The sequence below is a fragment of the Panthera leo genome, chromosome C1, assembly GCF_018350215.1.
Source record: "Panthera leo isolate Ple1 chromosome C1, P.leo_Ple1_pat1.1, whole genome shotgun sequence".
Classification (NCBI taxonomy): Eukaryota; Metazoa; Chordata; class Mammalia; order Carnivora; family Felidae; genus Panthera; species Panthera leo.
In genome coordinates, this window is record NC_056686.1 from 202,374,320 (window position 1) to 202,399,860 (window position 25,541).

The window sequence follows — 25,541 nt, forward strand, 5'->3', positions numbered from 1 at the left end:
CTTGTCCTTGTCCCTGGGGCAAATGGCAGCACCCCTAGCCCTGGTCCCCTGTCTCCTACAAAGCCACCAGCCTGAGGGCAGTGGCAGGGGAGGGGGGTGGGGGGTGCTGCTCTGGGCTGGGTTAGGGAAAGGGGCTGGGGGAGGGGGCTTAAATGCACGGTGCATGTCTGGTGTCTGTCATGCCACCCTGGACACCTCATGCTTCTGTCTCCCCTCACCCCACCCTGTTTTACATATTTTATAAATGTGCCAAACTGTGTGGCTTCTGCCAGGAGTGGTGGTGGTCTTCAGTGGCTGGCACTTTCACGGGCCAAATGGGAAGCCCCGCAGCCCTTGGTGTCCTGTGTCACTTACTACACAGAGGCTCCAGGCAAGTTCTGCCCTCCTACATCACACAGAGAGCCAGGGAAAAGGACTGCACCACTTTATTGTCCCCAACACCTGTGGTTCCCTTGCCTCCCCACCCCTGCCCAGGGTACGGGCACACGCCTTCCAAGCTGTCCGAGGGCACCTGCCTGGCCTGGTTCGGTCCTCCTAGCTACCTGCAGAGGAATGACTCGGCGTGGGGCTGGGGAGAGAGTGGGTACCACCGTCCTCTCCCCTGGCAGAGCCTGGGCACCCGCACAGGAAGAGCTGGCTCCTCACCCTCTGCCCCACCCTTTCTGGGCCTCTGTCAGGGATGTCTATGAGGGCAGGAAAATGGGAGTCAGCCCCGAGTTAGGGGTAGGAAATGCGGGAATTCAAGTGGAGGGGGCATCTCTGTGGAAGAGGAAGGAAATGGGACTAGAGGAGCCCTCTTCTCAGCCCGATGTGGAGCTGGCTGAGATGGGCAGAAGCCAGCTGGGCAGAGAGCAGGAGGGGGATGAGGGACAGGTAGGCACAGATCAGGGGCTAGTAGGTAGGAAGGAGAGGAATTAGGGTCCAAATGGGGCATTCAAGAGAGACAGACACAGTCCAGAGGCAGGAGAAAGTGAGAAGCCTGGACAGGAAAGGGCATAGAAAGGTGGAAACGGCTGACCTGAACCAGACGGTTCCAGTAGAGAACACAGGGCTCCCTCCTCTGCTCAGCCCTCAGCCCCTCCCCCACTCCCCACCTCCACACACCCCAGAACCAGTTGGCCATCCCAAGTTCTGGAAAACCTCTGGTAGGCGTGTCTCAGCCCACCAGCTCCCAGGCGACCCCTCCTGTCTGGCCAGCCAGCCTGCCCCTCTGACCTCTGCCCAGTCAGCTCCACTCACCCTCTACCAGCAACCGTGTGTGGGCGCTGTCCTGGCCGGCCTGGCAGCAGTAGGTGCCCTGGTCCTCAGGTCTCACGTCATGGATGACCAGGCTGTGGGTGGGGCCGTGGCTGCGCAGCTCATACTTGTCTCCCGGGCACAGCTCGACCCCCTCCCGCAACCAGCACACGTGGCCCCCCGAGCGGGACACAGTCACCTCCAGCACCGCCCTGCGGCCGACCAGAACCGTCTTCTCTCGAGGCGGGCGGCGGCACATCTGGAGAGGCAGTGCTGGGGGTGAGGACGAGGGCTTAAGTTAATAGGGACACGCAGGGCCCCCAGGAGGAGAGACGCATCTTCCCCCTCCCTGCAGCCTCCACTTCTCTTAGATATCTAAGGCACCAGCCCGATCCTCTGTACCCTTAACCCAAAGTCTCCTCCTCCCCAGGAAACGCACTGCCCTCTGTGACCCGCCCCAGAAGAGTCCCTCGAGGAAGGGAGGTGGGGAGGCAGTGTTCCCAGGACCAGCCGCCAGCCTGCCAGTCCCGAGGGGAGATGATGCCCTCTCCCAACCGTCCCTCCCCAGTTGCTTACCCTCCACCTCCAGCTGAGCCACGGACTGGGCGGGTCCCGCCTGGAAGCGGACCTCACCGGCGTCCTCCGGGCGCAGCTCGCTCAGCACCAGAACATGTTTCCTCCCTGGGGGTGAGAGAGGCGCTAGCGAGGCTGGAGCAGCCAAGGGGAGGGTTCGGGGATGAAGGTGGGCCGGAGTAGGTCCCCGGGTCGGTTTGGACGCGGCCAATGTGCGCCGGGGGCGGGACTGAGGGGAAAGAGGAGTGGTCCAGGACCGGTGGCTCAGAGCTGGGGACCGGGGAAATACCGGGAGAAGGTTCCTTGGGCTGTGGGGCGGGGCTCACGCGAGCCAGAGGCGGGGCTTATCCTAGTAGGGCGGGGTTTGCCTGAGCCGGGGGCGGGGCAGCAGGGGGCCAGAATAGGAAGAAAGTCCGCCAGACCTTCCTGTCGGATGCGGACGCGGCCTCCGGGTCTCAGCGGCCGGCCTCCGAGCTCCCAGCTCCCGGTGGTCTCCACCTCCGACACGGTGCACTCGAACGTGGCGCCGTCGCCTTCGCGGGCGCGCACCGCCCGGAGCTCGGAGAGCACTGACACCATGCGCTCTGGGGCGGAGCCGGGGGCGTGAGGCGGGGGCGGGGCTGAGGGGGCGGTGCCCGTTCACGCCCACTCTCCGCCCTACTCCCGGGAGGCACCGGAGTCTGTCCGGGGCTAGTCGGGTCCGCAGCCCCCGCGCCCGCAGCACTGCCCAGTCCGGGCAGCGCCCGGTACCCACCGCGCACTGCCAGGCGAACGGGCCCGGCGCGAGCCGTCCCCACTGCACAGCTGTAGGTCCCGGCGTCCAAGGGGCAGCAGCGCCGCAGCTGGAGAAGGCGTCGCGTGCCGAGGGCCTGGAGCCTGAGCCGAGGGCTGGGGGTGAGCGGGCGCCCGTCCTAGGGGCGAGATTTGCAGAGGGTCGGGGAGAATTCGGTTGGACACAGGCAACCTCGGCCTTGGGAGAGGGCGGCGCCGTCTGTTGAAGTCCAGAGGTTTCGAGGAGCATTTATGCCTCTCTGTCCCCCCAGGCTGGGATCTGGCTGTCCTGAGCCTTTGGGGCCTCCCCAGGAGCCTCACTGGGAAGGTGTCATCCTTGGGGATGTTAGGACTGAAAAGGGGCGCCGTGGGCACTGGAAGCCAAAAGTCGTGTACCGATCACTCTGGACATGAGCATGGATTCTAGAATAAGGCAAATCTGGATTCAAATATGGCTCTACCCCTTTTGTCTGCCGCTGGGCGATACCACCCCACTGAGCTTCAGGCTCCTTAGAGATAACACAGAGATAGCAAAACCTACTCTATAGGGCTGTTGTAAGGATTAGAGGGTTTAATGTAAAGTAAATCTGAGCACAGTGCCAGACACATCTGTTCAGGGAGTATTAGTTGTTTCCATTTGGGCCATTATCATTATGTCCTTATGATGTCAAGGTGGGATGGGTTCTGACCTTCTCCCAAGTGACATCAGCCAAGGCCTGGGAAAGCTCGCACTCCAATGTAGCTGTGTCTCCCTCGGTCACCTCTAGGTCCTGCGGCCCCCTCACAATGGTCACTGGGGCCTCTGGGAGGGGGAGAAGGAAGACACACTTGGGCACAGGGGTCAGTGGTGGACGCATTTGGGGAAGGTGGTGGGTGGAGGCCACTCGTCAGAGGGGGATGTGCCGGGACACAAGTGGTCCAAGTGGGATGCTAGTCAGTGGAGGACACAACAGGGCCACAGGGGTCAATGGGACAGGAGTGGCCAGCTGGGGGTATCACACTTTAAGTTGGCCAGTGGGGGACATGCTGGAATTAGCGGGGCATGGGGGCGGGAACCAAAGCAGGGACGCCAGTGGAGTCACCTATAGGCAGGTATGGTCAGTGGGGACCACACTTTACTGGAATGGACAGGTGACACTAGCCAGTGGGAGACATGATGTGTTCAGAGGAGCAATGGGGGGAACTCCAGAGCACGTGTTGTGAGTGGGGAATATGGGGCGTAGAAAAATGGGCGTCCCTGAACCAGAGTTGCTAGCAGAGTCATCCTTAGGCAGTTAGTGGGTCACTGGGACTTGAGCGGTCAGAAGGGCACACGCAGGCAGGCAGCAGGGGCCACGGCAGGCAGGTGTGGTCAGTGGGGCCACGCTCAGAGTGGTCAGTGGGGCCCTGGTCAGGCAGCAGACAAGAGGGACCACACCGGCACAGGCACACTCACAGTGGCATGGTCAGTGGTTCACAGGGACCAGAAGGTCAGTGGAGTCACGCTGGATCAGATCGGTCAGAGGAGCCACACTCAAGCAGGGCGGTCTCGGGGGCCACCCAAGGCCAAAGAGTCAGGGGAGGCACACTCCGACAGGCAGGGTCAGTGCAGGGGGCCACACAGGGAGGGGGATCGGTGGAATCACACTCAGGGCAGTCAGCAGGCAAGCAGCGGGCCCAGAATCCACACCTCTCACAGTGAGTCTGGCTGCGCAGCGCAGGGAATCCGCCGTGAAGGTGATGCAGCCCGAGTCAGCCAGGCCCAGGCCGCTGAGTACCAGACGGTGACTGTGGCTCTCTGCATGCATGTGGCACTTGGGCCCCGGCTGCAGCCGGACTCCACCTCGGGCCCACTCCCCGGTCACACCCTCCTGGGACAGCTCCAGCTGGAAGGTGGCACTGCCCCCCTCAGTGACGGTCACATCCTCCAGAGGCCGCAGCACCCTTAGCTGCCTCGCTGGTGGGGGGAGATGGGGAGAGAGGGAGGATGAGGGCTCCAGCTCTGGGCAGGGGTTTTGAGGGTTCACACAGCTCTTGGCCCCGCCTGTACCACCCCTAACACCCAATCTGAGCCCCTGTGGAAGGAAGCCCGGAACCAGGGTCAGGGAGAAAGGAGCACAGGAGGCCAACTGGGCGGGGTGGGGAGGGGCTTAGGAGAGGGCACACGTGAAGGAGATGAGTTGTGGCTAGAGGGTCGAGGAGTCTGGGTGAGGGGTACTGTGACACTGGGAGGAGCGCAGGAATCGGAGTCAGACAAGCTGGGATTACGCCCTAGCTCTGCCACATGGTTTGTGTGCTGTGTGACCTTTGGCAAACTGCTCGACCTCTCTGGGCTTTAGTTTCTCCAACCGTACAAGGTGAACAGCATTGAGACATGGGTTTATTGCGATTAAATGAATGAAATAAATTAGAAGAGACTACATATCAGCAACAGCAACCATTTACCAAGCTCTGTGTGGGCATTTTTCATGTCATCTCAGCTATTGTTCCTGAAGACCCTTGAAGTACGGATCAGCCCCATTCTTGAGAAGACTTGGCTCAGAGAGAGTAAGTAACTTGCATGAGGTCTCGCAGTTAATAGAAAGCTCTGGCTTGGGGCAGATGGGGGAGTTGCTATTTGCCAAATGGGCCCGTGGACCGTGGGGCAGGTGACTGAGGGATAAACACGGCACGTGTTTCTGGAGTATAATATTTACGTTTACAGCAAAGCCAACTGGGACACGTGAAATGGAATGCAAAATCCACACGGACTTCTAGGGTAAATAGAAAAGACTAGAAAATGAAAAGTTTTGCTTTGGGCAGGCTGCTTCAGGTCACACTTCTGGAGGCCAGCCAGGGCTGACTTGCCTCAGTGGCGAGGGGCACTTTGGTGGGGGGTCTGAGGGGCCCTGGGGCAGCCAGGAAAGGCTGCGCCACGGGGCAGTGTGATGGGTTAGGAGAAGACAGGGCACTCACGCCTCACGCTGAGCCTGGCCAGGGTGCGATCGTGGTGGCTCTCACAGCCGTAGGTGCCCTGGTCGGCCAGGATGACGCCGTGGATGAAGAGGCGGTAGACGTGGCCGTCCTGGGCCGTGGACACGCGCGAGTCACGGGGCAAGGGCTCCCCACCTCGCACCCAGCGCACGGCACCTGCTGCGCCCACTCGACCTGTCTCTACTTCGAGGCACACGTCCTGGCCTTCCTCTGCCCGCACATCCTGCAGCCGCCGCAGGAACAGCAGCTCCGTTTCTGGGGAGGAAGGGGGAGGGGGTCATGGAGCCTGGTGGGGCCTGGAGGCTGATGACCGACCCCCTGCTCACCGGCCGGTCCCTGGGCAGAGGCGCAAGGCTGCCAGGGCCAGGGCTGAGAGAACAGGCACAGGAGACAAGACCACTGCATCCCCATCAGGACCAAACCTCGAACGTGGAGCCGGGCACTTGTGGCTGTGCCCCCTGCTCGGGCAGTCACGGTCCCCGCATCGTCCAGCTGACAGCGTCGCACCGTCAGCGTGCGGCTGGAACCATTCTGGGCCATCTCTAACTGGGGCCCCGGAGTGACAACGGCCCCGTTGCGGAGCCAGGTGACATCGGCATCTGGCGGCGAGACTTCACACCGGAATGTGGCATCGTCACCCTCATGGACGGTGAGTGGCGTCAGCTCTGAGACCAGCTTTGCCAGTGGTGGTTCTGGGGGGATGGGGTCAGGCAGTGAGGTGGGGCTGTGTCTTTCCCTCTCCCTCCTTTCCATCCTCTCCTGGGTGCAGGTCCTCGTCTCTCAGTTATCCGAAAGATCTTTGCTGAGGACCACGGGGGGTATCTCAGAGGACAAGATGCCAGCTCCCTGCCGCTCCTAGCTACCTCCTTTCAATCCCAGCCTGGCTCCCTACTTCTCTGACTCCCTATTAGGTAATTTACCATGGACCTTATCTATCTCATTTAAGGGTCACAACAGCCCTACAAGACAAGCACCACCCCCCGCCCCGCCCTTCAGAGCCGGGGCCCAGAGAGGTGGAGCCACTTGCCAGAGTCTCACACTACTGACAAGTGGAACCCAGATTGGAACCTGGGTGGGTTGACCCCAAAGCCCCTGCTTTTAACCACTGGGTTATGGCTCCTCCTATACAGAGGGTTCCTGAAGCCTCATCCAAGTTCCGGTTGTGCATGCACGGGTTAGAGCCCGAGGCAGCAAGGAGGGGGTCGGGGGCTGAAGGAGTCCCAGAAGGGTGCAGGGGTGTGGTCTTTGGGGTGACAGGGCCCACAGGGAGTGAGGGGTGCACTGTTACCTTCCACGCGGACGAGGAAGATGCGGCTGTCCTGGGGCGTGTCGCACAGGTACTCCCCAGCGTCCCAGCTCCGTGCCCCCCGCACCCGCAGCACCTGCCTCGCCCCGGCCTGCTCCAGCTGCACCCGCCCCTGGCTCGACAGTCGCTCCCCGTCCTTGTACCAGCGCACAGGGCCCCCGGGCCCGGAGAGGCGCACCACCAGCTCTAGGTCCCCGCCTGGGGTGCTGCGAACCCTTGTCTGGGCTGCCTCGGGGGCCACCACCCGCACGGGGGGCTCTGTGGGGTCAGAGCTGGGGGTCACTGGACGGGGAGAGGCCCGAGGGCTGTGGGGAGGGCAAGATACTGAGAGAGGTGGGTGAGGGATGGACAAAGCATGCTAGAGAGGCGGGGAAACTCACATGGGCTTGGGGGTGCAACGCTCTCAGGCTTTCTGCCCAGGCCATACTCACCAGCCACTTGGACGGTGAAGCTGAGGCTGGGGGCCCCCGGGGCTGTCCCGGACTGGCAGGTGTAGAGGCCTGCGTGGGCCAGGTCTGCGGCCCGGATACAGAGGATGCGGCGGGGGCCCTCAGCATGGAGCTCCAGGCCCTCGCCCTCCTGCACCGGCCTCCCATTGTGAGTCCAGAAGACCAGGGCACTAGCCCGGGACAGTTCGCAGCTCAGCACCACCGGCTCCCCAGGGGCCACACAGAGTGGGGCAGGGGCTGCCTCTGGAGCAAGGAACTGGACTGGGGGCTCTGGACAGAGAGAGGAACATGTCAGCTCCGGCTGACTGCCCCCTCCGGCACCCGGGCTGGCAGGAAGCACCCACCGGCCAGGCTGACGTTGAAGGTGACAGCTTCATCCCGAGTCTCGCACACATACTCCCCGGCGTCCTCGGGCTGGGCGTGGGGCAGGGTCAGGGTGCGAGCGGGCCCCTCGGCTCCCAGCTGCAGTGCGTCCGATGCTTCCACCTCCAGCCCATCTTTGTACCAGCGCACCTGGGACCCGGCAGGGGCCACCTCACAGCGCAGCTCCACACGCCCTGGAGCCCTGAACTGCAGGTCCAGGGAGCGAGCTGCCGGGTGCACGATCCTCTCTGGTGGGGCTGGTGGACAGACAGAGGGAAAGGTGCTCAGGCTCAGCCAGCAGGCTCCCACCCACTCACACTGGCTTCCCAGCACTCTCTCTTTCCAGAGCAGTTCTCGGGACTTGTGTGGCTACCATCTGGGGGCATCTACTGTGTGCCCGGTGCTGTGCTAAGCACACGGTAGCTCTTCTCACAGCTACTCCTGACACTCCCGAGGGCGGCACCGATGTTGGTTTCACTTTACAGATGAGGACTCGAAGCCTCTTTAGAGGAAAGTGATTTGTCTGAGGGCCCACGGATAGACAGAGGTAGACCCAGACCGATGTGACCCCAATGCACGCCCCACCCTACCACGCCCCCACTCCATACCCCCTTTCCCCACTTTGCTTCTGATGTACTTACCATCACCTACTGGTTGTCTGTGTATCCTCACTAGAACTCGAGCTCCACAAAGACCGGAGGTGTTCTCTTATTGGCTTGCTACTCTATCCCTCAGCATCCAGAACAGTGCCGAGCACATAGTAGTTGCTCAATAAATATTTGATGAATGAATGGATGAATGAATGAATGCTCCTAACTGCTGGGCTCTCTCTAGTCACTGTCATGGCCTGATCTGGGCAAGCCAGGGCTCTCTGATGGCTGAGAATGAGGAGTCTGGGGGAGGGGCAGGCTGTGTGGGGCAGGTGGGGGGCCCCTAAGAAGCAGGAAGTGAGAAGGTTGGGTGTCTGTCCCTCGGCCTCCTGCCTCTCTAGCTCCCCACGGTGCCCAGAGAATGCCCACCTGTGATGGTGACAGTGAAGAAGGCTGAGTCATCTCCGGCATCACACACGAACTCGCCCCCCTGCTCGGGCTGGGCCGCAGGCAGAACCAGGCGGCGGCGTGGCCCGTCGCTCTCCAGCACCAGGGCCTCGCTCTCCTCCACCTCCAGCCCATCCTTGTACCAGCGCACAGGGGCGTCCTCCCGAGACAGCTCACACATCAGCACCACACACTCCAAGCTCACGGCGATCAAGGTCACCTCATCTCGGGGGTATATGATGCGCACCGGGGGCTCTGCAGAGTGGGGCAATCACAGGCTGTCACAAACTCAATTGCCAGCCGCCCTGGCAACACGGAGTTCCTGTCGCTCGCAACAACAAGAGTGATAAGGATAATGATAACAAGGAATAACAGGTCCACGATCTACCCTCCGAAAACCCTGGGGCCAGAGATGTGAATCCAGAATGCTTCAGATCCCAGGAAAAAAAGGTGCATTTATTATATATCACATACCTGCCTCTCTTAGCCCCCACTGGAGCACCCCCCCCCCCGCGCCCCATCCCCCGCCGCAACCAACCACACTAACATTTCGGCAGTGTGACATATACATATACTCACTCTAAACAAGATACTTAAAGAGCAGAAATAGTTTCACAGGTTTTACTGAAATGACTCTGAAGACGAAACTTAGAAACAGACTTTTGGTTTGGAGAGGTTTTTTGGATTTCAGAATTGTGAACAAGAGATTGTAGATCCGAAACAGCGAATACTTCTGTATGATTTCCTAAGGTTCCAGGAACAGTCCTAAGCACTTTACACATTGAACTCTCACAGCAATCCTAAGAGGTAGGTATCATTTTATCCCTGTTTTCCAGATGAAGAAATCGAGGCAAAGAGTGATTAACCAATCTCTTTAAGGTCACAGCTGGGTCCACGTACTCGAGGGCTGGAGGAAGAGCCACCATGTGTTAAAGGGAGGCTCAGACTCTGTGAGCAGTGGTAGGGATCGAAAGCCAAAGCTTGCAGAACTCAGTAATGATTTTTGCATCTGTGTCTACGAGTTGCCAGCACCTGTATGAGTTCCCCAGGGATGCTAAACGCTGATTCTGGGAGTTCATCTCCAACTGCTCCAAAGGGGTCATTCCTCCACAGGAAAGGACCTCCTATGTCAACACTGGAGGTGACTGGTGCTCAGGCACTGAGTCCGAGCCTGCCCATGCTCCCATGCGCCCTGAACATCTCCCAGAATCTTCTAGTTTCCAAGACATTTTAGAGCCCCTTTACCATGCGGCCCCCTTGTGGCTAAGCTCAGGAACTGCTCGCTTCCCGGAAACACTTTTTTGCAGAGGTGCGCATGGGCAGACGTGCTCACCAGCACACAAGTCCTCTGCCTCCACAACCCACCTCCCTAACAGGGCTTGTTCTAAGAGTCCAAAGGACGCAGGCTGGTTCTCGGGGGTCCAGCAAGGCTGGTAGATTGCAAGATGCGGCTGCCTGGGGAGCTAAGGAGGTGAAGGGAGCAGTGGGGTGAGGACAAGATGCCGTGACAGGATTGGAGTGTCCGCACAGCTGTGGGACCTCAGCTTGGCATCAGACTTGTTTATCCCTGGCCCAAAGCCGGGCTGGCTCTGTGTGAACTTCCCGGCCGCTTGTGTGAACTTCCCGGTGAGCAATCTGGTGTTTTGTGGGGAGGCCAGGTGTGAGCTGAAATGTGTGTCTGCCATTGTGTCTGGCCAGGGCGTGGGGCTGAAAAGCTTGAAGGGGTCACTACAGGACAAAACATGCACAGAGAGGCCTTTGGCTTTGTGGCTTGGGTGTTCCAGGCTGCACTCTCACGGGTTGGGGGTGGGGGCACCCAGGCAGCTCAGCCTGGATCGAGGCATCACTGCTGGGGCAGAGCGGAGGACAGGGCGACAAGACAGTGCAGTGCAGCCAGCACGTTTCTTCTGTGCCACCGAGCTGTCAGGCCCTGCGAGCGCCCCCCCACCCCCCCGAGCTGCATATCCACACCAGGTCTGGCGCTGAGGCCTGCGGCCCCACGCTTTCCAGCACCGAACCACCGTGACTTTCACAGTCGTCTTGTGCTTTTCCAGCTTTGAACATTCTCCCATCTACCTTCGGCCCAAACCTGACCCCACTCAGCTACCTCGGCCCCTGCCCCCAAGTATCTGCCTTGAAGGCACTTCCTGCCTGCCGACAAGGTTAGGAGCCCCCAGCCTTGAGCTCCCTCTGTACCCCTGTCACAACACTGGACAGTCCACCTTCTGAGACCCTCTAAAGTGTCTGGCTTTCCTCCCAGGCTTCGTGCTCCCGGAGGGAAGTGAGCGGGTCTGTCTGCTTGCCACCAGGTGTCCAGAGTCCAGCCCAGGGGTGTGGCGGCTTTCTCCGCAGCCCTCTCTGACTCTCCTGTTCTCTCTCCAGCCCTCTGCTCCTTCACATCACTTGTCACGACGTGTCAACTGTGCATTTATTTGTGCATTTATTGGTTTAACACAGGGGTCGCAAACTCAAATGCCCACAGGGGCCAGGTAGGTGGTCAGGTGAGTGGTGGAAGGGGTCTGGGGAGAGGCAAAGAGGAATGGCAGAGGCGGAAGGGCAGAGGAATGTGGGCCCCATATTATGGGGGCAGCTGCTACTCAGCACCAGCTGTTCGTCGCCATGGGGGGAATCGGGACCAGAGCCGCCGGGTCTTCGGCTTTTTCAAGAGGACGCATAACTCCGGATTGTTATTTGAACTGTCCTGACTTTGGTAAGACTCTGCAGGCCAAACAAAACACATCTGTGGGCTGCATGGGGCCCTACGGACTGCCCGTTTGCGACCCCTGGTTAACAGCTGCCTCCCCAGCTAGACTGCAGCTCTGAGAGCAGAGACGGTGCATGTATATCACACACCAGTTACCTGCAGCACCCGGCCCGGGGTCTGGTGGCACGTGGGAGGCACCCAGTAAATGAGCCAGGGGAGCACAGCTCTTCCTGGCCCTGGTGCTGGGGAGGAGCCTGCTTCCTTGAATAGGGGCCCTGGGGTCTTCCGGGCAGGGAGCCTCGGTACATGCACCCGCAGCCCCACCTCCCTCCTCCCCAGTGTGCCGACTAGGGAGTAGGTGGCCAGCTCCCCCGAGGGCTCAGGACTGTCCTCTGGTGACCCCGGGCGGCTGGGGTGAACCCACACCTGTGACAGTGACGGTGAAGGAGGCCGACTCGTCATCGATTTCACACAAGTACTCGCCGGAGTCCTCCAGCTGGACGGCAGGCAACACGAGGCGGCGGACGGTGTCCTCCTTCTGCAAGAGCAATGCGGGGCTCTCCACCACCTCTTCACCGTCCTTGGTCCAGCGCACCTCGGCCCACGGCCGGCACAGCTCACAGGTCAGCACCACACGCTCCAAGCGCACGGCCGCCACATACACCTTGCCACTGGGGTACACGATCCACGAGGAGACATCTGCGGGACAGGGACAGTCATAGCTGGGACCGAGGCGCCCGGCTGCCCTCCCTGAGCCATGCCTGTTCCCTCCTCCTGCAAGTGGGCCACGTGTTGACGAAGAGAGCCTTCCCACCTTCCCACTTACACAGAACGCCCAGTGCTCATCACAACAAAAAAAAGAAAAAAAAGAAGAGAATCTTCCTTTGGATTAGGTCTCCTAGCTGCTGGGACAGCCACCCCCATCTGGAGACACAACCACAGTCACCAAAGCACGTCACAGGCACGGTGGCCCCATCGGGATCACGGTGTCAGCCTTTGCTGTAGAAATGGTCTACGCTCTCTGGGTTGGGGCAGGGACCGTACGTAAGATGGGGCTGGGGAGAGGTGGGTTAGGTGCCCAGGTGGAGCCAGGGTCTCCCATAGACTTTTGAGGTCTTCTGACCCCTCTAGGGTGGGGGCTTACCTGCCCTACACCCTGCCCCGCAGGAAAGCTCTGCCATTCCTGAAGGTTCTCCTTCTCCAGAGAACGGAAAGGGGCAGAGGTGCCCTGTGACTCGTGGAGCCCTGGCCAGCGTTTAGGACAACGTAGTTTTGGTGGGTGACTGAATCGTAGGATGCAGACCGAGGAGGGGCACGCAATCAGCTTGCGGGGAGGGAAGAGGGCCTGGGGAAGAGTGGCCCGGAGGGGATCGTGTGACAGCTGCTAGGCGGTGCCACACGGACCTGCCTGTCCCCCCACCTGTGATGGTGACGGTGAAGTAGGCACGCTCATCTCCAGCGACGCACTGAAACTCGCCCCCGTCGGGGGGCTGGGCGGCAGGCAGCACCAGCCGGTGGTGGGGCCCCTCCTTCTCCAGCACCACAAAGTCACTCTCCTCCACCTCCTGCCCATCCTTGTACCAGCGCACGGGTGCATCCTCTCGGTCCACCTCACAGGCCAGCATGACACACTCAGAGGTTATGGCATGCACAAACACGTGCTCCTGGGGGTCCAGGATATGCACCGGGGGGTCTGGTGGGAAGCAGACAAAACGAGGTCACGCAGACAGGAGACTCACAGGAGACAGTTTCCTCCCCAGGGGACACTAGGAGGGTTAAGGCCGTGCTGTGCAGGGTGGTCTGGAGCAATGACGTGGGGTACTGAGGGCATGGCAGGTGAGGCAACGCAAACCATGTGGCACCTTTGTGTTCTGGGCGTCCCCACGGGACATGGGGGTGGCTGGGAGGGGACATGGGGGAGGGGGAGGCACAGATGACAGCCTTTGCCTAGGCTGAGAGGAGGTCATTATCATGGGCCACACTGGGCCACGCTTGCTGCTGTTTTTACAAGGGATCCCCTAGAGCACCGGCCCTAGGATGGGCAGGAAGGGGGAATGACTTAGGTGCCACAGTGAGACAGCTGCTCACTACAGGTAGTGAGTTCCCTGTCACTGGGTGCGTGTACAGCAGTTAGAGGGCCTCCTTGCAGTGGGGTTGAGACAGGATGTCCACTCGAAGCGAGAAGATGAGGTGAATCAGTGGTTCCCAAGCTGCCTTCCCGGAGTGATTCCCAGGCTCTACCCTGGATAGTCTGGAGCTGGAGAGCTGGGGGGCCTGGGTGTATGCATTTTATAACAAGCTTCCCAGGTGGTTCTGAAGCAGCCAGAACATGGCTTGAGAACCACTGGACCCCTGCACTTAAAGCTTCCCTTTGACCGTGGCTACCTGAGATAGTAGGATAAGCACAGACCTGGGTGTGAACCCAGCTATGGTGTTTGCTGGCTGTGTGATAATGGGCAAATCACATAACCTCTCTGAGCCTGTTTCTTCATCTGTGTTGTAGAGATCTACTGCTTCTCATCCAGATGTGAAGATTACGTGAAACCCTATGTATTTGAAACATTTGGTATTATGTTGGGTTCACGGCAGGGACCCAGTAAATGTCAGCACGTGCCTCTCCTTCCCTTCATTGAATTTCATTTCCCCACCCTCATTACCTAGCCAGGGGTATGTGGAGGGCAAGTATGCTGGAGGGTGTTGGTGCACGGGAGGATTAGGAAGCAAGTACAGAGTAATTTGAAAACGTGTCCGCTGGCCCCCCTGGCTCTCCCTGGAAGGGACCCCCAAGCAGGCAGACCAGGGGGCAGGGCCTGCATGGCCCCCGGGAATCAGCCTCAGCTGCAGGAGCCCAGACCACCATCATTGCTGACCTCGGACGGTGACACTGAAGAAGGCTGAGACGCCTTCTGTTCTGCACTCAAACTCGCCGCTGTCTCGGACTTCGGCGGCCGGCAGGATCAGGCGGTGTTTGCGCCCATCTATCTTCACCACCAGCGACTCGCCCTCCTCTACCTCCTGCCCGTCCTTGTACCAGCGCGCTGGGAAGTCCACCCGGGAGAGCTCACAGGTCAGCACCACCCGCTCCGAGGTCGTGAAGGTCAACGACTCCTTGTCCTGGGGGCTCAGGATGTGCACCGGGCTCTCTGTGTGGGGAGAAGCGTGGGCACAGGCAGCACCCTTGTCATGCTCCACCCGGGATAAACACCCGTCGCTGGTGCAGGCCGGAGTACATCAGGCCAGACAACCGCTGGCTCAACGCGTTTGTTGGAATTAAAAAGAAAATCGCTGGGCTCACACGCCAATTCTCAAGGGCAATGTTTGAGCGTACAGAATTCCTAGGGAGTCTACTGAAAATGCAACCTCTTAGGCCCCACACAGGCATGCAAGGGCCAGGGGATCTGCATTATCAACCAGCCCTCCAGGCAGTTCTGATGTCAGGGGTCCCAGGCTGCATTTTGAAAATGCCACTCTGGTTGTTGGTTCTTACTCTGCCCTCCTCCTAGGATGCCAGCAGCTGACCACCTGCCTGGCCCTGTGCTCGGTCACTGAGGAATTCCTTGATTGGCCGGACAAACTCCAGCAATGGTGAGATGGCAAATGCCATATGTCCCCTGCACTTTCAGATGCCCAAGAACCGTCCTCCTCAGGGACCCCTCATCCCCTTCCTTCCTTGTTTCCACAGGTAGCACAGTGGGATTCTGGCACCAGACTGCCTGGCTTCATAACCCAGCACTACCACTCATTAGCTCGGTGACTCTGGGCAAATCACTTAACCCCTCTGTGACTCAGTGTCTCCATGTGTAAAATGGACTCACCAAAGAATCTATCTTGTAGGGCTGTCGAGAGAACCGTGTTAATTAACGCACGTAAAATGATTAGGATTGTGCCTAACACCACAAGAAGTTGCTCTGATAATGTTGTCGGTTACATGATAAGGCAGGAAGCAGTCAGGGACTAGGGCCCAGGGGCCATGCCTCTAAGATAGCAAACGTGATGGAATTCTATAAGCCACAAAGAGAATTTGGCTACGATGCTGAAGATAACGTACGTTGTACGTAGGTGGAAATTGGCCTTCTGGACCGCTGAGCCCTCCGTCTGAACCCACCAAGGACTTCTGTGTCCACCCAGGTCCCCACCAGCACCAACCTTGGATGGTGAGGGCGGCCGAGTCCTGCACACCGGGGCAGCTGAAGCCAACGAGTGCCCCGCTGTGCTGGTGCCTGACAGCCTGCAGGAGGAGTCTGTGCTGTGGGCCTTTCTGCTCTATCCGGTATCGCAAGGCCCCAGGCTCCACCTGGCCCTCTGGCTCATTACTCTCGAGCTCTTCCCCGTTAAGGAACCAGGTGCCCTGGATGATGGTGGAAAGATCCAGGGAGAAGACCGCATCTTCCCCGTCGTATACCTGTACGTCCTCCAGACCTGCCACCAGGCGGGCTGTGGGCACTGAGATGGGGACAGAGTGCCGCCATCAGAACCAGAGGGCTGGCAGAGGACAAGAGTTGGCAGGCAGAAGGCATATAACACGACGGGGACCGAAGGCTGGGGAAGGGAGGAGAGAGGATGGGGAGGTGTGACTGGGGTACGGCCGCGGACAGGCTGGGTCTGGAAGGACTGACTCACCGAGGTGAGCAGACCCATGGAACACAACGTGGGGACTGCGGCCGTGCTCGCTGACTGTGCAGACGCGGAAGCGGTAGTCGCCCTCGGAGGGCACGCAGTCCCCTGGGACCTCCACGGCTCCGGCTTTCTCGATGCTGAAGCACTGGATCCAGTCTTCCGAGCCCACCTCCTGCCGCTCCAGCCGGTAGATGAAGGGGGTCTCAGGAGCCGGCTCGGGGGGCTTCCAGGTCAGCAGGACTGTGTTCTTATGGCCCTTGAACATCTCTGCCAATACCGGGGGTCCCGGGGGGCTGTGCTTGACGCCTGAGACAGAGGCAGGGTTTGCATTCCAGCCCTGCTCCAGCCTCCCACAGCCCCCCCAACTTGAGTCCGCTTTGCCAACCCAGGCTCTGGCATCTGGTCACCCTCCTGCCCTGGCCCTCCTGTCCGGCCCTCGAAGAGTCAGTCTGCCCACGGGCTTTCCTGCCCTCACATTTGACTCTGAGCAGAGTGGTGGTACGGGAGTTGCCCAGGCTAAAGGTGACCTCGCCGGCATCTTCTCGGGTGACCCCTGGAAGGACCAGGGCATGCATGTGGCCGGAGCTGCTCTGGCAGATGGTCGGCAGGTCCTCCCCATCGCGGCTCCAGCGCCCCTGGACCCCAGCTTCCTGTGTCTCCACCAGCAGCACCGCATTCTCTCCCTCCAGGACGTCGAGCTTCCGGGGCAGCCGCTTCAGGATGGGCCCTGAGAAAAGGACGGGAATCCCCCAGCCTGGGGCCTGGGCATCCGCCTGCCTCAGCCTCGGCCTCCTCCCACTGGCCAGCCCACCTTTGACTGTCACATTGGCCACCGTGCGCACCCGGCCCCGCATCTCGCACAGGTAGACACCGTCGTCGTCTGCCTTCAGCCTGTGGATGATGAGGCGCCGGACGGCGCCCTCCTCGATCTGCTCGTACTTGCGGCAGGGCAGCAGCCGCTGGTCCTCACGGAACCAGGCCGTGGGAATGCGGGAGTTGGGCACTTTACACTCCAGCACGGCAATGCCATGCTCCCGGCCCTCCACATCCTGCAGGGGCCTGGTGAAGCGCAGACGGGGCTCTGTGGGGAGGGGAGAGATAGAAGGCTCTGGAGAGGGCCAGACCAGGGGAATGGCTCCGTGCATTACCAACTGCCTATACCCGCGTCAGCTCCTGCCATTTTCCTCCCAGGCCAGCAGGTATTCCAGGATCACAGAAAACCCAACAGGAGAGACGTCAGGTGGCCTGGATTCTCATCTGACCCTGACACTCCAGCCACATCACCCTGAGCAAGGCCGTTTCAGTGATCCTGGGCCTCAGTTTCCTGACCGTCAAGCGGGGAAAGGGATGGAAGGGTTTGGACCACAACGGTGATTTTCCAGCTGTTCCCTGGGGTCCCTCAGAGGCACTACACAAATTCTGCAAGGGGCTGAGCTGAATTTCATTTTTAAAGAACTTTAGTCGTTTTCACCTGGCTAGAGCTAGAGCATATAATGCTGAGTGAAATAAGTCAGTCAAAGAAAAATACTATATGACCTCACTCATATGTGAAATTTAAGAGACAAAGCAAATGAGTGAAAGAAAAAATAAAAAAAGAGGGAGACAAATCAAGAAACAGACTCTTAACTATAGGGAACAAACTGATGGTTAGCAGAAGGGAGGTGGGGCGGGAATAGGGGATGGGGATTAAAGGGGCACAATAATCATGATGAAAAAAATAAAATGATTTTTAAAAAGTGCAATTAAAATTTAAAGAAACAGGGGCGGCTGGGTGGCTCGGCAGGTTGAGCGTCTGATTCTTGACCTTGGCTCGGGTCATGGTCTCACGGTTCGTGAGTTTGAGCCCTGGATCAGGCTCTGTGCTGACAGTGTGGAGCCTGCTTGGGATTGTCTCTCTTCCTCCTCCCCTCCTGGCACATGAGTGCATGCGCTCTCTCTCAAAATAAAGAAATAAATAAAACTTAAAAAAAAATTTTAAAGTAGTCATTTTCAGGGGGGGGCAGGTGGCTCAGTGTGTTAAGCAGCCGACTTCGGCTCAGGTCATGACCTCGTAGTTCTTGAGTTCAAGGTCCACATCGGGCTCTGTGCTGACAGCTCAGAGCCTGGAGCCTGCTTCAGATTGTGTCTCCCTCCTCTCTGCCCCTCCCCACTCTGTCTGTCTCTCTCAAAAATAAACACTAAAAAATAAAATAAAATTGTCGTTGTCAAAACCGCATTTTACAAAAAGAAAGCATGATGATGGAAATGGCCAGCGGGTTATCAGGCCGCTGGAGAAGCGTGTGTGTCCTGTGCCTCTGGGAAGTTCTGCCTTCGCACTGGGCTTTTCTTTCCTGATGGTGTTAGTGCAGTTTTGCGAGTTTGTGCACATCAGACCTCACCACAGAAGCACAGGTGCCACATGCTGCCCTCGAGCCAGGCAGGGCTCAGGAAATGTGCCCACTTTTCTTCCTCTGAGGGGACAAGTTGAGGAATAGCCAGTGAAAGTATAATCCCTGGAGTTGCAGGGAACTCCTATTCTGGAGAGCTTCACCTTCCAGTGGGAGTTTGGGATGTTTTTTTCCTCTGAGTTTTCTGTTTATGAGCAATGTATCTAATGTTATTAGATATTGCTGGTGACTCAACTTTGAAATGGAAATCTCTTCTCCTTCACCTTCTTCTTCTTTCAAACCTGGAGAGCAGTTTCATAAAAGTGCATTTTTTTTTTTTCCGCCCTCAAGTCTACCTTTGGTGTGAATCAGGAGTTTCTCAATGTGTCGCTTGCAGCCAGACTTTCCCCCCAGGACTCACAGACTAGACCCAGTTGTGAATGCAGCCTCCTCTTACCCTTGTTCTCATGGATAGTTATGAATCTGGACCTGGAAATGTACACCCATAAAATGTTCCTTATATCAGTCTCCACAAGGGATTTCCATTGAGGGAAGGGGAGTGAAACAAAAAGGCTGAAATCCCCTGGACTAGAAGTGCTCCCTCTTGGTTTGTACATCAATCACTCCTTAAAGCGGTTTATCAAAGGCTGGTTTTCCACCCTCGGCCTCAGAATCACTTACGAAGTTTGCTAAGAAGTTCCTGGGTACCCTGGAGACCTACTAAATACGAATCCCTGGGGGGTGGGAGGCGGGCAGGAAACGGTATGCTATTAGTCCGTCTCCCCTCCCCCTACCGGCTCCCGGGCAGCGCTGGAGGCCCCTCCCCAGGGCCCGGGCAGCCCCAGGGGTGCCGCAGTACCTTTGACATGCAGCTGCACCGCGCTGAGAGTCTGGCCCGCCGAGTTGCGCGCTGCGCACACGTAGAGCCCGCGGTCCTTGGCCTGGCAGTAGAGCACCTTGAGCACGAAGCCGCCGTCGCGGTCGCGGTACATGAGGCGGCGGCGGTCGGAGAGCAGCGGGCGGCCCTCCCAGTGCCATTCGATCTCGGGCTCGGGCTTGCCCATCACGTAGCAGCGGAACTTGGCGTGCTTGCCTTCGTTCACCCAGAAGGTCTTGGGCGCGCACTTGAGCGGCTCCACCACGGGCTTGGGAGCCTCATCGGGGTCCTCGGGCGGGCTCTCGGGGGGCTGATGCACCTGCAGCAGCGCGCCGGCCTGCGCGTGGCCGTGCGCGTTGCGGGCGTGGCACACGTAGACGCCCGAGTCCGGCAGCCGCGCCGCCAGGATGCGCAGCGCTAGGCTCACGCCGGGGCCGCCCTCGGCACGGCCGGGCTCGAGCACGAAGTGGCCGCTGTCCCACACTTCGTCCAGGGCCATCCCGTCCTTCTCCCAGTAGAGCGCGGGCGCGGGGAGGCCCCCCACCTGGCACGTCAGCACCACCTGCTCCCCCCGCAGCACCCACTGGGACCGGGGCCCCGCCAGGAACACCGGGGCGCCCTCCCCCGCCCCGGGAGGAGGCAGCGGGCGCTCGGCGGGCTGGGGCTCGGGCTCAGGGGCCAGCGGCTCCAGCACGGTGACGGCGGCCGCCGCGTAGGCCTCTCCGGCCGCGTTGCGGGCGCGGCACACGTAGACCCCCGCGTCGGTGGGCAGGGCGCCGCTCAGCAGCAGGCCGTGCTCGGCGCCGTCCACCGGGAAGCTGAGGCGCTCGGAGGCCGCCAGCTGCTGGCCGCCCTTCTCCCACACGACAATGGGCGGCGGCTCCCCCAGGACCACGCACTTGAGCTCGGCCTCGGCGCCACTTACCACCCGCACGGGCCGCGGGAAGCGCAGGAAGCACGGGGGGCTCCCCTGATCCCCCGAGCCCGCCTTCATCGTGGCGGCCGGCCCGCAGCGGCGCGGGGGGGAAGGGCGGGCGGCGGGCGCGCGGAGGCCGGGGGCGGCGGCGGGAGCCCGCGAGGCGAGGCGCGGCGCGTCTGGGGCCGGGGGCGGCGGGGACCCGCGGGGCTCTCCCCCGGCCGCCCGCTCCCGGCTCGCCTCCTTACCCTCGGCCCGGAGCTGCGGCTCTGCGGCGGCGGCGATTCCCGGGCCCCGAGTCGAGAGCTCGAGGGGCAGTCCTTCCTGTTTGCCTTTGCAGCGAGGGGCCCCGCAGCCTCCCCTGCCCGCGGCCTGGCTTCCTGCTCCGGAGAGCCTCTCTTCCCAGCCCCCTCCCACAGCCTGGGCCTCTTTCCCCTCCTCCCTCCCACCTCCAGCCGCCAGGTCCCCAACCGCCCGCCAGGCTTGGGCCTGAGTGGCAGAGGCGCCTGCAGCTGCCAATCCCAAAAATATTCTCTGATGACACAGCTGGAGGACAAGAGCCCAGACTGGCTCCTCCAGGCTAAGTTTAGAGCAGGCGGGACCACCTGCCCCCGGCCCTAGCCCCAGTTCTAGCCCCGACCTCAGCCCTTCCCCCCCATGACCCGCCCAGCAGCTGCTTGGTTGAAAGCCACCCCCCCCCCCCCCCACTCCGCCCAAGGTCTGAGGGGCTGGCGCATTCTGTCTCCCCGACGACGAGTAACACTGTTAGGAGCTGGCTGACCCCAGCTCCCAGGCTCCTGTTGTACCTGATGTCACCTCTGTGCTGGGTGCTGGGATGTGGCTGTGTGTGTGTGTGTGTGTGTTTGAGAGAGAGAATAGGGGGAAAGGGTTGTATGTGTAGGTCAGGTCACTCTGGGTGAGAACTCTCACCAGCCCCCTCCCCCACATGCCTGGCAGGAGTGGGAGATAAGGCTCAGGGCCACAGACATCTGCGTCAGAGATAGGAGGTCTCAATGCCATGGGCAGGGGCAACTTGGACTGCAGGGCGTGGGAAGGACTGGGGAGACTGGGATGAGAGGGGTAGAAGAGGGCCAGTACTGGGATGGGAGGGCAGAGTGGGGAGGCGGGGGGTGGGGGGCAGACCCTGACAGAAAGGGCACCGGACATCGCTGGCCCTCCGCTGGGTGAGCCATGTTGCCCCAGCCTCCACTCCTGCTCCTCTTACTGCTGTCTCTGAAGAGTGGGCATGGCTGCCCCGGGCCAGAGCTGGACCGGGAACTTGTCCTGGCCAAGGTGAGGGCCCTGTTCTTGGATGCTTTGGGGCCTCCGGCAGTGACCGAGGAAAGTGGGGATCCTGGAGTCAGGCGTCTGCCTCGAAGACATGCCCAGGGGGGCTTCGTGCACAGGGGCTCTCAGCCCAGGGAGGAGGAGGATGTCTCCCAGGCCATCCTTTTCCCAACTACAGGTAATGAGGGCAGGGAACTGGCAGGGTGACTTTGACTTTGAGAAGCAGTGTGGTACATAAGGCGTGGGCTTGGGAGCCAGACAGGTCTGGGTTTGAGTCCCATACACGCAGCTTAACTGGCTTTGCAACAGGGGACCAGTTACTAAACCTTCCTGAGCTTCCGTTTCCTCACTTTAAAACGGCAGCAGGGGCGCCTGGGTGGCGCAGTCGGTTAAGCGTCCGACTTCAGCCAGGTCACGATCTCACGGTCCGTGAGTTCGAGCCCCGCGTCGGGCTCTGGGCTGATGGCTCGGAGCCTGGAGCCTGTTTCCGATTCTGTGTCTCCTTCTCTCTCTGCCCCTCCCCCGTTCATGCTCTGTCTCTCTCTGTCCCAAAAATAAATAAAAAACGTTGAAAAAAAAAATTTAAAACGGGCAGTAATGCCTACCTCTTAGGATTAAGTGAAATGATGTAAGGCTGAGAGGAGGCATTTGGGAGATACTCATTGGGGAGACCTAGAGTCTCTAGCAACAGAGATATTTGGGTATTGGCCCCTTCCTTCCACGTTTCCTTCTTTCTCTGCCTCCACTCCCTGCTCGGAATCTTGTTTCTTTAGCCCCAATTAGCTGAGGCTTGAGAAGGTATCAGAGATGCAGGAGTGAGATTAATTGAGACACTTTTCCAGGAAATTAGTCTACTTTCTCTTGACTTCTCATCTCCTTATGCACGTTCCCATATTCCACTGACTGAACCAATAAAGTCCTCTTCCGGGTGGACTTTCTCGTAATCTGGCCCATCTTTCCCTCAGAGGGGACCCCCTGCCTCCCTGTGCTTTAGTCCTCCTGCAGCACTGTGAGTTGGTGTGGCTCTGGGATGGGGCAGAATCCCAGCCTGGCCACTTAGTAGTTCATTTTTGTAACCCTTTCTCCTTATCTGCAAAATAGATCACTTGTGAGATTTATAACAGAATCTGGGTCACACTATAGTCCTAACCCCAGTCTGTCAACTAGTCCAGATTGTTTAGTATAGCCTGCATACCTGTTGGGGAAGGATGCCAACCACCTTCCTTCTCTCTCTCTCTCTTTTTTTAACTTTAATTTTGGTTTTTTTTTTTGTTTTTTTTTTAATTAAAAAAAAATTTTTTTTTAACGTTTATTTATTTTTGAGACAGAGAGAGACAGAGCATGAACAGGGGAGGGGCAGAGAGAGAGGGAGACACAGAATCAGAAGCAGGCTCCAGGCTCTGAGCCATCAGCCCAGAGCCCGACTCGGGGCTCGAACTCACGGACCGTGAGATCGTGACCTGAACTGAAGTCGGACGCTTAACCGACTGAGCCACCCAGGCGCCCCTTAATTTTGTTTTTTAAATTTACATCCAAATTAGCATATAGTGCAACAATGATTTCAAGAGTAGATTCCTTAATGCCCCTTACCCATTTAGCCCATGCCCCCTCCCACAACCCCTCCAGTAACCCTCTAGCCAATCACCTTTCTTAGAAAGCCCTGCCCTCTATCCTGGGCTGTTTACCTTCCCCTCCTGTCCCTCCTTTTTCTCTCTGGTATTAACCTTTTTTTTTTTTTTTTTAAGTGGAATTGTGTGTGTGTTTTTTAAACGTTTATTTATATATTTTGAGAGAGAGAGAGAGAGAGAGAAAGAGCGCGTGCATGAGTGGAGAGGGGCAGAGAGAGAGGGGGAGAGAGAATCCCAAGCAGACTTCTTGCTGTCAGCACTGACCCTGACACGGGGTCCAATCCCACGAACCTCAAGATCATGACCAAGAGTGGGAAGTTCAAATGACTGAGCCGCTCTTAAGCGGAATTGTTTTTTTTTTTTTTTAATGTTTATTTATTTTTGAGACAGAGAGAGACAGAGCATGAACGGGGGAGGGGCAGAGAGAGAGGAAGACACAGAATCCAAAGCAGGCTCCAGGCTCTGAGCACAGGCTCTGAGCACAGGCTCTGAGCCTCAGCACAGAGCCCGACGCAGGGCTTGAACTCACAGACCGTGAGATCATGACCTGAGCTGAAGTCGGACGCTTAACCCACTGAGCCACCCAGGTGCCCCAAGCGGAATTGTTTTAAAGAGTTTATCGTGCAACATTTCTGACTTGTAAAAAGATATATGAGGTACTAAAACAATTGCCTGTGTATCTAAAGTACTATCATCCATTTCACACTATCAGTGAGCAGAGATTCAGGCCTAACAGCTCCAAGTGAAAGTAGAGGGTGGGCAGGGCCTCGTATATACGTTGCTGATAGGAATGTTAATAGGTAAAACCACTTCAGAGGGAAGTTGGCAGCGTCTTATATTTTCTGCGTCCTATAGAGATGAAATAACAAATGGAGAGCCTCTGTCAGTTCTCTCAAGACCGGAGAGGGGCCCCAAGTCTGACAGAGCACTCAGGAGAGTGGCTGAGGAGGAGGGGTCCCAGGCTCTGCCAGTCCGGGCTGCCCTCTCCCTTCCTGCTATCTCCTGCAGGTGCCAGCTGTGGGGATGAGCCGGCTGCCAGAGAGCTGACCCAGGAGGCCGAGGAGAGCCTCTTCACGTATGTGTTCCAGCCATCCAAGCACACACGCAGCCGCCAGGTGACATCAGCCCACCTGTGGTTCCACACGGGACTGGACAGGCAGGACAGAGCAGCCTCCAACAGCTCTGGACCCCTGCTGAGCCTGCTGGCGCTGTCATCAGGGGTCCCCATGGCTGTGCCCATGTCGTTGGGCCAGGCCCCCTCTCGCTGGGCCGTGCTGCACCTGGCCACTTCTGCCCTCCCTCTGCTGACCCACCCCGTCCTGGTGCTACAGCTGCGTTGCCCTCTCTGCTCCTGCTCAGCCCGGCCCGAGACCACACCCTTCCTGGTGGCCCACACGCGGGCCAGGCCGCCCAGTGGAGGGGAGAGAGCCCGCCGCTCCACTCCCCCGCTGCCCTGGCCTTGGTCTCCCGCCGCGCTGCGCCTGCTCCAGAGGTCTCCAGAGGAACCCGCTGCCCATGCGGACTGTCACCGAGCGGCCCTCAATATCTCCTTCCAGGAGCTGGGCTGGGACCGGTGGATCGTGCACCCTCCCAGCTTCATCTTCCACTATTGTCACGGTGGCTGTGGGCTGACTGCCCCACCAGACCTGCCCCTGCTGGTCCCTGGGGCTCCTCCGACCCCTGCCCAGCCCCTTTCTTTAGTGCCAGGGGCCCGGCCCTGCTGTGCTGCCCTCCCTGGGACCATGAGGCCCCTACGTGTCCGTACCACTTCAGATGGTGGTTACTCTTTTAAGTATGAGACCGTGCCCAACCTTCTCACGCAACACTGTGCTTGCATCTGAGGGAGTCCCGCTGGTGGCCAAGCCCCCACCATCAACAGCTGGAAGGAAGAGCCGAGTTCAGAAAATAGATGGTTCTTACTTCCGCCTCCTTCCATCTCTCTCTGCCTGAGGGCCCCCCTCCCCCATATGACCCTGTCCCATGGGCAACATGTGACAATAAACAACATAGTGCATATGACTTGTCATGCATTCTCTGGCTTCTCTGATATGGTGGGGAGCAGGTCTGGGCCCCAGGAGCATAGGATTGTAGGCTCTCAGGTCACACAGCCTCACTTGACCTAAAGATCTGGAGTTCAAGAGCTGTAATTGGACATGCATCTGGTGGGGAGCTGGTGTGGAGAAAACATAAAAGTGTTCTGAGCCCTCGACAGCCGTTCTGGAGACAGCTGACCCTCCTGCCTCTCCCTTGCTATTCTCTACCTTAGCTGATGGACCCCTAGTTCAAGATCAGCTGATTTGCAGACTGGCCAGAGATCATGGCTTTCAGGGCCCCCCTGAGATAGATGTTCAGAGCAGCTCAGATCTTGGGTTCCTCAGGAACTTGGGTGGGAAAGTCAGGGAAAGACGGATGAATTGGCAGAGTCTGAAAGTAGACAGGGGCAGAGACGTGGAAGAACG

The 25,541-nt window shown here is 59.0% G+C and overlaps 2 protein-coding genes across 3 annotated transcripts; one reads left to right on the plus strand and one right to left on the minus strand.

Annotated features, from left to right (window-relative positions):
* Positions 1 to 393: 393 nt before the first annotated feature.
* Positions 394 to 20,268, minus strand: OBSL1 (obscurin like cytoskeletal adaptor 1). Of its 2 annotated transcripts, XM_042950241.1 has the most exons (21): positions 19,234 to 20,268; positions 16,820 to 17,089; positions 16,484 to 16,735; positions 16,012 to 16,314; positions 15,538 to 15,834; positions 14,262 to 14,534; positions 12,812 to 13,084; positions 11,818 to 12,090; positions 8,670 to 8,942; positions 7,632 to 7,907; positions 7,270 to 7,557; positions 6,821 to 7,096; positions 5,955 to 6,224; positions 5,515 to 5,787; positions 4,250 to 4,516; positions 3,270 to 3,382; positions 2,564 to 2,720; positions 2,232 to 2,393; positions 1,813 to 1,917; positions 1,240 to 1,509; positions 394 to 538 (listed from the first exon to the last, which is right to left on the minus strand). In XM_042950241.1, the coding sequence occupies exons 1-21, from the start codon at positions 20,243 to 20,245 to the stop codon at positions 426 to 428; spliced, it is 5,796 nt and encodes a 1,931-aa protein (XP_042806175.1). In that variant the 5' UTR covers positions 20,246 to 20,268; the 3' UTR covers positions 394 to 425. The 2 variants fall into 2 exon arrangements, with proteins under 2 accessions (XP_042806175.1, XP_042806174.1); XM_042950240.1 differs by lacking the exons at positions 394 to 538; positions 1,240 to 1,509; positions 1,813 to 1,917; ... (8 more) ...; positions 7,632 to 7,907; positions 8,670 to 8,942 and adding an exon at positions 11,106 to 11,405.
* A 1,028-nt stretch (positions 20,269 to 21,296) lies between these two features.
* Positions 21,297 to 25,101, plus strand: INHA (inhibin subunit alpha). Its single transcript, XM_042950243.1, has 2 exons — positions 21,297 to 21,632; positions 24,091 to 25,101. Exons 1-2 carry the CDS (start codon positions 21,359 to 21,361, stop codon positions 24,921 to 24,923), a joined length of 1,107 nt encoding a protein of 368 aa, XP_042806177.1. The 5' UTR covers positions 21,297 to 21,358; the 3' UTR covers positions 24,924 to 25,101.
* The last annotated feature ends 440 nt before the right edge of the window (positions 25,102 to 25,541 follow it).